General features: G+C 39.5%; 7 protein-coding genes across 7 annotated transcripts; 3 read left to right on the plus strand and 4 right to left on the minus strand.

The window, feature by feature from the left end:
* Positions 1-82: 82 nt before the first annotated feature.
* YSP2 (Ysp2p) lies at positions 83-4,093 on the minus strand (the record flags this gene model as incomplete). The annotated part of the gene is made up of 1 exon (XM_454712.1): positions 83-4,093. The coding sequence occupies one exon, from the start codon at positions 4,091-4,093 to the stop codon at positions 83-85; it is 4,011 nt and encodes a 1,336-aa protein (XP_454712.1).
* Positions 4,094-4,457: 364 nt separating this feature from the next.
* Positions 4,458-5,006, minus strand: SKP1 (SCF ubiquitin ligase subunit SKP1; the record flags this gene model as incomplete). The annotated part of the gene is made up of 1 exon (XM_454713.1): positions 4,458-5,006. The coding sequence occupies one exon, from the start codon at positions 5,004-5,006 to the stop codon at positions 4,458-4,460; it is 549 nt and encodes a 182-aa protein (XP_454713.1).
* A 305-nt stretch (positions 5,007-5,311) lies between these two features.
* PEX3 (Pex3p) lies at positions 5,312-6,763 on the minus strand (the record flags this gene model as incomplete). The annotated part of the gene is made up of 1 exon (XM_454714.1): positions 5,312-6,763. The coding sequence occupies one exon, from the start codon at positions 6,761-6,763 to the stop codon at positions 5,312-5,314; it is 1,452 nt and encodes a 483-aa protein (XP_454714.1).
* Positions 6,764-7,207: 444 nt separating this feature from the next.
* On the minus strand, positions 7,208-7,726 carry KLLA0_E16985g (uncharacterized protein; the record flags this gene model as incomplete). The annotated part of the gene is made up of 1 exon (XM_454715.1): positions 7,208-7,726. The coding sequence occupies one exon, from the start codon at positions 7,724-7,726 to the stop codon at positions 7,208-7,210; it is 519 nt and encodes a 172-aa protein (XP_454715.1).
* A 449-nt stretch (positions 7,727-8,175) lies between these two features.
* On the plus strand, positions 8,176-8,709 carry LRP1 (Lrp1p; the record flags this gene model as incomplete). The annotated part of the gene is made up of 1 exon (XM_454716.1): positions 8,176-8,709. The coding sequence occupies one exon, from the start codon at positions 8,176-8,178 to the stop codon at positions 8,707-8,709; it is 534 nt and encodes a 177-aa protein (XP_454716.1).
* A 258-nt stretch (positions 8,710-8,967) lies between these two features.
* On the plus strand, positions 8,968-10,512 carry UBX5 (DNA protein crosslink repair co-factor UBX5; the record flags this gene model as incomplete). The annotated part of the gene is made up of 1 exon (XM_454717.1): positions 8,968-10,512. The coding sequence occupies one exon, from the start codon at positions 8,968-8,970 to the stop codon at positions 10,510-10,512; it is 1,545 nt and encodes a 514-aa protein (XP_454717.1).
* A 355-nt stretch (positions 10,513-10,867) lies between these two features.
* GPI8 (GPI-anchor transamidase) lies at positions 10,868-12,094 on the plus strand (the record flags this gene model as incomplete). Its single annotated transcript, XM_454718.1, has 1 exon — positions 10,868-12,094. One exon carries the CDS (start codon positions 10,868-10,870, stop codon positions 12,092-12,094), a length of 1,227 nt encoding a protein of 408 aa, XP_454718.1.
* Positions 12,095-12,170: the final 76 nt, after the last annotated feature.

Consider the following 12,170-nt stretch of genomic DNA (forward strand, 5'->3'; position numbering starts at 1 on the left):
ACTTTTGATGGCGGCTAGAAGATATAAAGCCAAATGTGATTAACTATGCCTATGAATATTATATATTAGTTACAAATTGCGATTAAGTCGAGTTATCGGTTAAATTTGCTTTTTCTTTTAGCTTCATTAATTGTAACTCAGTTAATCTGATAACCTCTTTTAAATTTTGCTTCTTATGTTCCACAGCTTTGTTTAAAGGAATAGTACTGTTTATATTGTAATTGACATCTAAATTCGGTCCAGATTTTTTGTTTAGTTCCGAGCCGCTGTGTGAATCAATCCAATTCCATAGATCATATTCAGAATCAGAATAAAGTTTACTGAATGGCTTATTTTTATTACCACGCCTATTCCTTCCATAATACGTTTCCATGGCAGGCAGAACATAGTACTCCTCCCCGTCCATAACAATTGTACTGGGACTAACGAAATGAGGCGATGGGCTTCTGTGGAATAAACTCGAACAGAGTCTAGGGACAAATATGATTAGTATAAGCAGCACTACAGCAGCAGCAGCAAGAATAATAGGAGGTAAGTCAGCAACTAGATCCTTAACAATACCATATATTTCTTGGACAGTTGCATATAATCCGCCATTCTGTACTTCTGGTTGTTCCCTTGACTTTGATATGGTTTTCCTCTTTGACCTGGATCTTTCAGTTTTCCTTCTAGATATCGTTGGTCTTCTTTTCGTTGTTGACGACGCAGAAGAAAGAATGTCTTTTATTTCAGCTACCATATCCTGAACGCTAGCTTTCTGTCCGTTTATAGATCCTTTTTGTATAGCCGATTTGATCCAACTTTTCCCAGTCCATTCAATGTTCGTTGCTGCTAAGACATTGGTGGTGTTTTTTTCTCCCCAGGAGAAGTAGAATTTGGTATGCACTTCGAATGAATTACCAGATGGGATTTCTGGTGTCTTTGATATTTGTTCAAGTACCATACACGTGTTAACATCATCAGATTCAATCTTCTCTTCGATGTAACACTTTGCTTGCTTTGGACCAATTGATCCTGGTAGCGGCTTGACGTATGTGTACTTTCTAGTCTTATTCTGAAATGGTGGGATATCAGATATTTCAATATTCTTTTGCCTTTCCAATATTCTCTTCATGTATGAGGTATCATCTCCGCATATTAATTGGAAGATGGTACCAACAGGAGACTTGAAACTTATTTTATCGTCAATAATTTCATAGCCGCTTGATTTTTCAAAAGTGCATTCGGTTGGTTCGTGTTCCTTAGGTCCCAAACATGGTAGTGAAGATAAAACCTCTTCAATATCCTTTCTGTTATCTGGGGAGCTGCTCTTACCTTTGTTTTCCTCGATGATGTCTTCAAGTTCCTCGAAAAGAATTTTCGTAGAAGATTTTATTCCGTCAAAGGTTCCCTTTTCAACAGCCGCTTTGATCCAACTCTTAGCAGACCAGTCCACGTAAGTATACACTTTCACCTTGGTTGAATTGTCATCAGCCCAACAGAATAAGAATATTGTTTTAACAACGAAGGAATTACCCGAAGGTATATCGGGAGTTTTCGAGACTTGTGTGACCTGCACGTAATTTTTGAGATCTAACTTGTCGATTGATTCAGTAATCTCACAGCGAGTTTTACTTGGACCTATACTACCGGAAATTGGTTTAGTGTACACGTATTCTCTTTTTTTGGATTGGATTATTTCATTAAATTTGGAGATATCATAGTTGCCTTGAGCTTTTAATATTCGATCAAAGTATTGGACATCTGAGCCATAGAGTATATTTATCACTGTACCAAGAGGGGCGTTCAAAATGGTCTCCCCCATTTCTCGTTCATTTTCTTTTGGCGTGTAGTCGGGAGTAGTCGGCTCATGTTTCGAAGGACCCAACTGTGCTGAGCTTTGAGAATTTGAACTTTTGGAAAGTCCTGAGGGTCTTGCCTCGTCAGACACGCTATTTGTGCTTTCCTCAGAGCTACTTGTCATATCATCTGGATTTATGTCATCGGTATCGTCGTCATCGTACGAATCACTTTCATCACGGTTACCATAGGAATCAGTGATAGATGTGGAAGTCCGGTCGTTAGTCTGAACATCCTCATCATCGTAATCCATGCTTGAAGCTTCACTATCAAGAGTCAGATTCTCATCATTCATCAGATCGGCAGATCCCATAGTACCTCGTTTAGGCTTGAAGTTTTTATTGATTATTGTTTGATTCCATATATCCATAATTTGATCAAATGTACTGTCCCTTGATATGAAAGATGCAAACAGGAACTTGTCATGTAAGGTTTGTATCGATATGGCATTAGGAAATAATACGGCAGTGTTCTTTTGTTCGATCTGAACTATCTCTTTGAATGGAACTACAACAGTCTTCATCCATCCCAAAATATTCGAGTAAAAGCAAATGTGTCTATCAGATATGTATAACCTACCTTGAATGAGAATATCTTTTGATAAAGCACAACTGTAATCCGCTATTAATCTTTCAATTGGAGATACTACGGTGTCTTTAAAGATTGTATGGAAATCTGTATTACGCTTAGCACTTGCATATTCAATGCCTTGAAGTTCTGGTTCTTCAGTTTTTCTCTTTATTGGAATGTCCGAAGTTGACAGGCGTGTTGGTCCTCCAGGTGGTTGAACAATATCACTGGTCTTGGATATGCTACTCGCTCTTGTCATGTTTCTGCCCGAAAATGAATTTCTTAGGGGTGCTGTAAATAATTTCGTAGCTGCAGCAGGCGACAATGATCTCATAGTTAAATCTCTCAACACTTCGGGGCGTCTTGACCTACCGTTCCTCGGCCTAGTTTTTTCGAATGAAGGACTGGCAGAATTTGTATTGCTGTCCGTATTTGCATCATCATTAGGCATTGAGAGTGGGGACGGAGACGATACCGGTCGATCTGGTTGGTCTGTGGTAATCAGCACACTTGGTGTATGAAAGCCGGTGGACTTGAGATCATCTTTGTCCTTTTCAATGGCATCTAAAGTTAGATTTCCCCTCCCAAAGGTCGAAATTGGGGGGGCATTATCTTGCTTTACTGATGTAAATTTGACTTTATCCATGAAAGTTCCCACAGAACCAATATCATCACTGTTATTACCATCTTGATCGCTATCATCGTATAACGGCACGGTAGAAGACGGATTAGTCATTTGTTGAGAAATGGAAGATGTAGAGGAGTCGCTGGTATTAAGGGTGTCTAGTGTCGTCGCCTTCTTCAGTAAATAATCATTATTCGAGCTGGGAGCAAGAAGGAAGTCTAAATGATTCAGAAATGAGCCTGTATGGTTGTATGGATCATTACTTGTATCTGTACCACCAATACCAGAAGTCAGCAACTGAGTTCTATCTCCATTGGACGGTTCATCGTAAAGGCTGCTACTACTCTTCAGTGAACTTTTGGGTATCAAATGGTTAGCAGCGTTATGTGCAGCCGATATTAGCGATGAAAAGAGGCCGGAATCAGATTCGTCTGGCTTACTCTTTACGGGAGTCGCACTATCACTTTTCGAAGACTTGAATTTGGTGAACAGAGTCGTTGATGGTACGTCAGATAGAGAAGCCTTGCTATCGCTTACCCGTAACCTCGAACCCAATGGATCAGTGTTCTCTTCCCTTGTCATTGCAGTTTGATTGAAACCCTCAGTGGAAGACGTATCATTTCCTGCATTTAATGAATTCTTTCTCGGAAGCCTCGACAATGATGTAGAAATCCTCAGCGACCTCGATCTTGACTTTTCGCCAGACTGTCTGCTACTACGAATCTTGATGCTTTGGATACCTGAACCCGTGCTTGAAACATTGTTCTTATCAGAGGCATGATTCGCAGATCCTGCTTTATGGTCACTCCCATCCATCAAATACACCTTATCATAGCTCGAATTCGACGATAATGCAGATGCATCATCATTGACATTGGGTTTCAGACTCGTAGACCGTAGCACACGTGTATTGCCCTGAGACTTTGGTTGACTCTTGTCCTTATCCTTTTTCTTTTCCTTGTTCTTCTTCTTGCGTTTGTTTAAATTTAGCAACGAACTAGTATTCCCGCTTAGCGATCTTAGTCTGGATTTGGTCTCCTCACCAATGGTCAACGTCATCACAATCCTACACCAAGTATACCAGTAACAAGGGTCCTATGGTGCATCTATCGATGCAGTTCTGCCTTGAATAGATAAAACCAGAAGCAAAAAGTTTCAATTTAAGGTAGCGCGTTCTTTAAATATTATATATAGGTACAAAAATGAAAAATTATCGGTGCAGAGACAGACCTTGAAGCTATAAATGCGATATGAAAGCGATCCCTGCGTTTGCCCATGACTCAAATTCACTACTTCAATTAAGATCCGCTTAACAAGCAAGTACTTAAATTATTGATTACATACGGGAAATGAGGGAAATTGCTATTTTAAACTGAAGAGGATGTAGATACAGAAAGAGAAAACAACAAGAAAACTTGTAAGTTTAACGGTCTTCTGCCCATTCGTTTTCACGTCTTATGGCAGCTTCTTCCTCTGGAGTGAAATCGTTAACGATATTGAAGGTCCTTCTGATTTCTTCAGGTGTTCTGCCCCTAATCATCTCCGCAACAACTTTACATCCAGCATCCAACAATGGCTTGATATTTAGATAGTTAGCTGCTAGAATAATCTCATATAACATTTCTTGGTCCACTTTCAAGAACTCACGGTCCCATGGATCCACAGGCGCAGCTTTCCTCGAATCGTCGTCATCTTCATCGGGGAAATTGGAATCCTTGTGATGAACGGCCCATTCGATCACTTTCTGTAATACTGACGACCTCACATTGGGCACGGGCATCACTATTTCATCGTCACCATCCTCTTCATCATCTTCGTCATCGTCAGCATCGTTATCATCATGCAAATCGCCACTGTTAAGATCTTGCAAGTAGTTCTTTAGTAAAAGTGAGCGTTCAGCGATCTTCCTGTCAACGACAAATCTCTCTCCCTCAACACTCACTAAAACAACGTTCTGGTTTTCCTTGGACATGATTTTCTGGTACTAAATAGAACCCACTTGGTAACTCTATGGTGCTAACTAACTACAAACACCAAGCTCCTATCCACTTGCAAACATTAACTGAGATGTATAACATGTTGATTGACAACCTGTTGGGAATTCGATTCTTTTCGTTATTTGACCTTAAGGAAAAGAAAATTATGATCACGTGGCCATTAAAGAAACAGGAAGAGAAACCCCGTAGTGCCAGTGAAAGAGTAACGTTAACTATAGAACTATCTACATACACGGTATGGAGCGATTTCAGTACTTGAATGGAGGGCCAAGTAAGGTTTTCATAGACCGAAGTTACTATATACGCATGCACTGAGATCGTCAAGTGCCGAGATGGAGTGTAGTTTCTGTAGGAACTTGTTGTTCATTGATACGAGTCCCGCTTTCAACATTTCGTTTGTGCAGTCTTTCGTGGCGATAGAGAATAATGCGATTTGATATGAATTTTTGGATATATCGACTACTTTGGTGTCGTCATCATTCGATTTAGGTTTCGATTTGCTGTTGACATTATCCTCGATTTGTTCCATGATTGTGTGGAATGTTTCATCGATTAAAGACTCCAGGACAATCCATGTTCCAGGTGATTGTAGGCATTTGTTGGTCTCTTGTACAAGTTGTTTTAGTAATAGATTATCCTCGTATAGTACTTTCAAAGCATCTTGTTCTAAAGTTTGTTGAAGAACAAATCTCTCTAAGTTAGGTTCAGGAAGTAGACATGAAATGAACATTTCATTCGATTGTGGCTGTTGAAAGAATTGCTTGTTTGTGGTGACGAATATCTTGCTTATCTTGCCACTGAACTCATCCATTGTCATGATATCTCTTGGGTTCGAATTTTGGAACTCTTCTTTCACCAATTGTTCAATGATACTCTTGTATTGTAGGTATCCACGGTTTAATAACCACCACGATAAGGATAAGAAAGCTTGTTCGTTAACGTATCTCGATTTTTCAGGGTTCGCAGTGGATGCAATGCTCCTTGTGTCCGTGTCAATAGTACCATCGCTGTTTCTTGGGTCAGCTTTTTCACTGGGTAAATTGTTGCTCTTTTCAGTGATCCAACTAGAGAACCAAGATAAGACTGAGTATTGATTAGCCTTCTTTTCCCTTTCCTTTTCCATGGCAGAATTGATGGCAGTATCCAAATACTCTCTTCTTGCCAATATATTCAATTGCAATCGGGTTAAAAGCATCAATAATGATGTGGTATAGGACAAGATAATGATCTTGGTGATAGCTTTGAGTTTCAAATCGTCCCAAAGCTCGGCCTTGGATTTCGTAGACGTTTCAGAAACGCTAGTGGTATCTGCAGATTGCGGAGATTTCGCTGACACACTGGGTGCAGGCGTCATCGCACTCATTCCTGAACTTAAGCCCTCATTTTCCAACTCATTCCCAGCTATTTCACCTTTGGAAAGCTTCTTCTGTAACTTTTTCCCCTTTAGAGCCTCTACAATAGAATCAAGATCGAAATCCTTAGCCAACACTAACGTCATTACCGGCATCAATTCATAAAGAGTGTACAACGAGTCCTGCTGAGTTTGTACAAACCTCCGTTTGATCTGTTCCTTGACAAATCGTTGCTCCGTCATTTTCAAATGCTGCTTGTACAACCATCTTTTACTGAAATAGACCGTAATAGCGCATGTAGCAAATAGCGTAGCAAACAAAACACTAGAAACAACGAACTTCTTTCTGTGTCTCTGAACCAGAGATCGATTCCCAGTCATGATGAGGGGTAAAAAAATAACTTATAACTTAGAGCAATGTAATTCTTCTATTGATTTTCCACTACAGCCGTTGTCAGATTGCGTGTAGAGCTTTCCTAGTGTCGTTGTTTGTCTTGATACTTTATTGATGTTGATGTTTACTTGCTAGTTAGTTATTTTAATGTTTTTCGAATTTTGTTTCCCCCTCAAAGAGCGACAAATTCGACAGATTTAAGAGAAAACATATACCAAAGAGATAGAATTGCGTTGGGTATTGAACCTCTATGGTTCTGCAACTGGTGCCAACAGATATTTTATAGTGTATCATTACAGCTTTATCTTTTACTATACATATTATATGTGTATATGTGTATAATTGGTCAAAAACGTTCGCATGACTCAAATAAAAGATGGATCATATATGTGATGTGTCGAATCTCAAACGAAAACGAAGATTACATCCACCTATTGGCGTTGCATCTCAGTGAGACGTTTAAGATTGGCCAAGTTCTCCAGGATCTGGCCATCTGAGATCATAATTGGGGTTTGCGTATCGTTGCGGAAGTAATCTTCTGCACTTGTATGTGCTAAAGGTGGACAGAGTCTGAATGAACCAGACCGATCCATTTGATGTTGGAAGGGGGAATTTTCCGAATAGAACGCAGTTCTATCGAGTTTGACTTTGAGATGGTTCTGCTGTTCGTCGTTCCCGTTCTTTTGGTATAGGTTCTGTAGAAGCGGTTGCGGTGGCTGTATTCCAGCCTGAAGCGATGATGACTCGTGGTTCAATAGGAAGGATACGTTCATCTGTTTAGAGTTCCGCTGCAAAAGCTGATCCATTTCTGTGACGACTTTCTGCAAATTTGATGCCAAGGTTGACCATGATTCTGCATCGCTTGGCGAGAGCGAGTGTGCTTGCTCACGATATTTCTCACGAACCTGTCGTAGCTGTGTCTCTATATTCGATAAGTCATCAGCGACCATTATCTATGCTGACGAGAAACAAACTAAAGTACTTCTTGAGCTAGGCCAGTGTTGAAATTAAGTATACTGGCGGAGGGTGGATGTTACTTCAACAGTCCAAATAGGACTACTCGCCCTGTATTGAGTACAGGTTCTCCATATATGTGGTATGAATGTGTGTAATGTCTTGCGTTTTTTTTTTTTTTTTTGGCAGGCAAATATGGAATTTTCGCTGGATAAAGAAATAGAAATATTACTGAAGTACTTCTACGTGCGAAACGCACGCAGATTATTATGCGTTTTGTTCCATTGCGAAAAATTCGCAGTATTATGTTATTGATCGAAAATTTTGATTCAGTGAAGAATACTTCATCTCGGTATTATACAGCTTCATCTCATCTCATCTCATCTCATCTCATCGCTGCCTCAGTCGACAACGACAAGAACACGGACCACATACAACTACCAGCATGGAAGATACTAAGAAAATTAAACCATACATCTCGTATCTCAATAAACAGGTGGAACAACTCAGTGGTGAGATTAACAAACTAACGAGCAAGTCATTGGACGAACAACTGTTGCTTCTGCAAGATGAAAAGAAGAAACTTGATCTTTCAAACAAATACGCATATGTATTGAGTTCACTATGCTTTTCATACATGAAAGTCCTCAATATCAAAGACCTGTCACCTATCATGGCCGAATTGGCAAGGTGTAAGTCATATATGGATAAATCTAAACAGTTAGAAGCTAAGAAAGAATCTGAAGAGAAGGATGAGGTGGAGCAAGAAGAACAAGCAAAAAGAGTTCTACAATCTGCGTTGGGAGGTGGCAAAATGGAACCTGCTATCAGTAAAGTCAACTTTCAGGGGAAACATACTAAGTTTTCGACAGAGGCTTCCACCACCAGCACTGATAAGGATGGACTGGCAAATCGAGTAGTAGACGGAACAAAGAAATCAAAACAGCAAAAACAATCTGGTAAAGTATCGAAGAAATAATTCATCTGAAATATGTCCTGGCATGTTCATCCATGTATTCCTGGGTCTTATTCTGGCATTCTATATTAATAATTAGCATCGCATTTTTCACTGACATAACAAGTTGTATAGTATAAATACACTAAAATTGGGAAACAAAAAGAAGGAAATTCCAGTTGGCAAACGTGAACAAGAATTAACCAAAGATACAGGTTTCAAGTGGCAACAGAGAGTTACAGAGACCAGTAAAAGGATTAAAAGAAGTACATTTCAATAGCCATGATATCTGACGAGGATATTTCAACTTTCCAAGGTGTTTGCGGTACAGATAACGATGAATTGTCAAGACATTTCCTTGAGATGGCCGGAGGCAATTTGGAAACAGCCATCTCGTTATTCTTTGAACATGGTGGTGAGAGACAGTTGAACAGCAATTCTGGTAATAATAATGCCGGTGCTGGTGCTGGTGCTAATACAGGGGGTTCTGGCGGTCTGAGTGGCGACGTAGAGTTTGCTGAAGAATTACAAAGACAAGCGTATCAGGATGAAGATCAATATAGGGCTCCGGATCAGGCAAGACACGAGACATTGGTGGAGACAAATGTGTTTCCTAGTGTTTATGGTGGTATTGGAGGTTCTTTTGAACCATTGCGTAATGCCAGGGATATGTTTGACAATTCAAGACCTTCAGGAATTTTTAATCAACAATTAGACACAGACCTACTACGTTCTGGTAGATCTAACAACTACCATCGGGATGACGATGATGACGATAGTGATTCTGCGTTTACTGATGAAGAAAATTATCCCAGTAATGAGGATGAGTACGAATACGTAGAAGAAAACGTCGTGGAAATAGACGACGATGGTGAACTACGGGAATATACGAAATGGGTTAAGAAGCCAAAACCAATGTCAAAGGAAACCAGGCTAGCATTATTGTTTAGACCTCCATTCGATTTAATGGCAAAATACGATCTTGACACTGCAAGGCAAAAAGCCAAGAAAAGGAATAAATGGGTAATGATTAACATCCAATGTGCAGATATTTTCCAGTGCCAGATGCTTAACAGAGATCTTTGGTCCAATGCAGGTATAAAATCCTTCATAAAACAAAATTTCATATTTCTGCAATATCAATATGAATCAAGACTAGCATCTGCCTATGTACAACGTTATGGGTTCAACGATAAGGAAGATTGTCCTCATATCGCCATCTTGGATCCAATAACCGGGGAGAGGTTGAAATTTTGGAGCCGTGAAGTGCCAACTGTGGAAAATTTCAGACAAGAGCTAGAGATATTTCTAGAGGAATTCTCATTAGATCCCACTACTACTAATCCACCTGTTAAGGAACCCACTCCAAAGATTGATCCCAGCACTTTAAGTGAGGAAAAACAGCTTGAATTGGCCATACGAGAATCGCTAGGCAACCAGACTCCTACTACCTCGGACGAAACAAATGAGAAATCTGATCAAGTGGAAGAAACCGAAGAAACTGAAGAGCCCGACGGAGCGCAATGGAAACTCTTCGACTCAATCAAACCAATAGAACATGCAGAACCTGATAACAAACCTGGAATCACAACCAGAATACAAGTACGATCCGGTGATGGTAAAAGACTAGTGAGAAGGTTCGATGCAATGCATGATACTGTCAGAACGATATATGAGGTTATCAAATCTCACTGGCCGGAATATTCACAAGACCAATTCGTACTTACGACTCATACCAGAGAAAATCTTATCGAGAAGCTTGACGAGTCGATAAACGATGCAGGTTTGAAAAATAGCTCCATTCTACTTGAAAAGATCTCGGACTGATTTGCGTTTCATTGTTTTTACATTAATATCTAACCATTCGTCCAGTATATCTTTAGACTCAAACAAAAATATACTTATATACTTATATAACTGTAAAAATATAATTCGAAGAATTATGTCTCACAAAGCATTACCTGAAGGTGTTTTCTGCCTCCTGTCTCTATATGTGTCAGTATGCCTCGTCAACTTTTTTGGTGCTTTTTGTTAAAGTTTACAAAATTAAGAATACACATCATGATTTATATAGTAAGCAGTTCGGGTTCATGAACAGGACTAAAATGTTTCTCGAATGATATTAAGCTTTGTATCGTCTGGATAGCGGAAACCGAGCATCAGCATACTTGTCGTATTTAGGATGAAGCTGTGGGGTTATCAGGCGTTGTTTTTCCTTTTATGTTTGGCATCTAACGTCATTGGAGAAGCTATCGGTACAGCTACACATACCAACAATTGGGCCGTGTTAGTCTCTACCTCAAGATTTTGGTTCAACTATAGACACATGGCCAATGTCTTGAGTATGTATCGTACGGTGAAGAGGTTAGGTATTCCTGATTCCCAAATCATTTTAATGTTAAGTGATGATGTTGCTTGCAACCCAAGAAACCTTTTCCCCGGTTCTGTGTTCAACAATGCTGATAGAGCTTTGGATCTATACGGTGAGTCTGTCGAAGTGGATTATAGAGGGTATGAAGTCACAGTGGAGAATTTTATTAGATTATTGACTGATAGATGGGATGAAGATCATCCCAAATCAAAGAGATTGATGACCGATGAGAATTCCAATGTTTTCATTTATTTGACTGGACATGGTGGTGAAGATTTCTTGAAGTTCCAAGATGCAGAGGAGATTGCCAGTCATGACATCGCCGATGCATTGGCTCAAATGCATGCCAAAAAACGTTATAATGAATTGTTTTTTATGATTGATACATGTCAAGCGAACACTATGTTTTCAAAGTTCTATTCGCCCAATGTAATTGCTGTTGGATCTAGTGAACTGGACGAAAGTTCGTATTCTCACCATTCAGATGTCGAACTCGGTGTTGCTGTCGTCGATAGATTCACGTATTACACTTTAGGTTTTATGGAAGAAATTGATAAGAACTCTACACTGACTTTGCGTGATCTTTTCGATTCGTACACATTTGAAAAAGTCCATTCACATGTTGGTGTTAGGACAGATCTATACCCAAGAAATCTATCTGATGTACTAATCACTGACTTTTTCGGTAACGTTCAAAACTTAGTTCCTGATGACGACCGTGTCACTGCCGGAGCCATTAAGAAAAATGAACAGGATTCTGATAACACTTTGCTCAAGCTGGCCAAAGCGAAGCACGATGAATTGACAAAGCAAAAAAATGATACAACCATTCCACAAGTTACAAAATCTAATCTGATAAATAACGATGAAGCCATTCATCAAGGATCGGTTGAAACGTATAATATCAAGCTAGTAAAAGTACTGGGTACTCTTCTACTACTTCTCATCCCAAGCTTGTTAAAATACTTTTCATACGCAAAGACGAACAATTCAAAACTCACAAACTTTTCTTTATATAACGAGCACACAGCATTATAGTCTGTTCCAAGTGCACTGTACTCAGAATAAAATTAAATAATGGAACAACGACAACATTTAATGTACGTTAGGTTTA

This window comes from Kluyveromyces lactis, assembly GCF_000002515.2.
Source record: "Kluyveromyces lactis strain NRRL Y-1140 chromosome E complete sequence".
Classification (NCBI taxonomy): Eukaryota; Fungi; Ascomycota; class Saccharomycetes; order Saccharomycetales; family Saccharomycetaceae; genus Kluyveromyces; species Kluyveromyces lactis.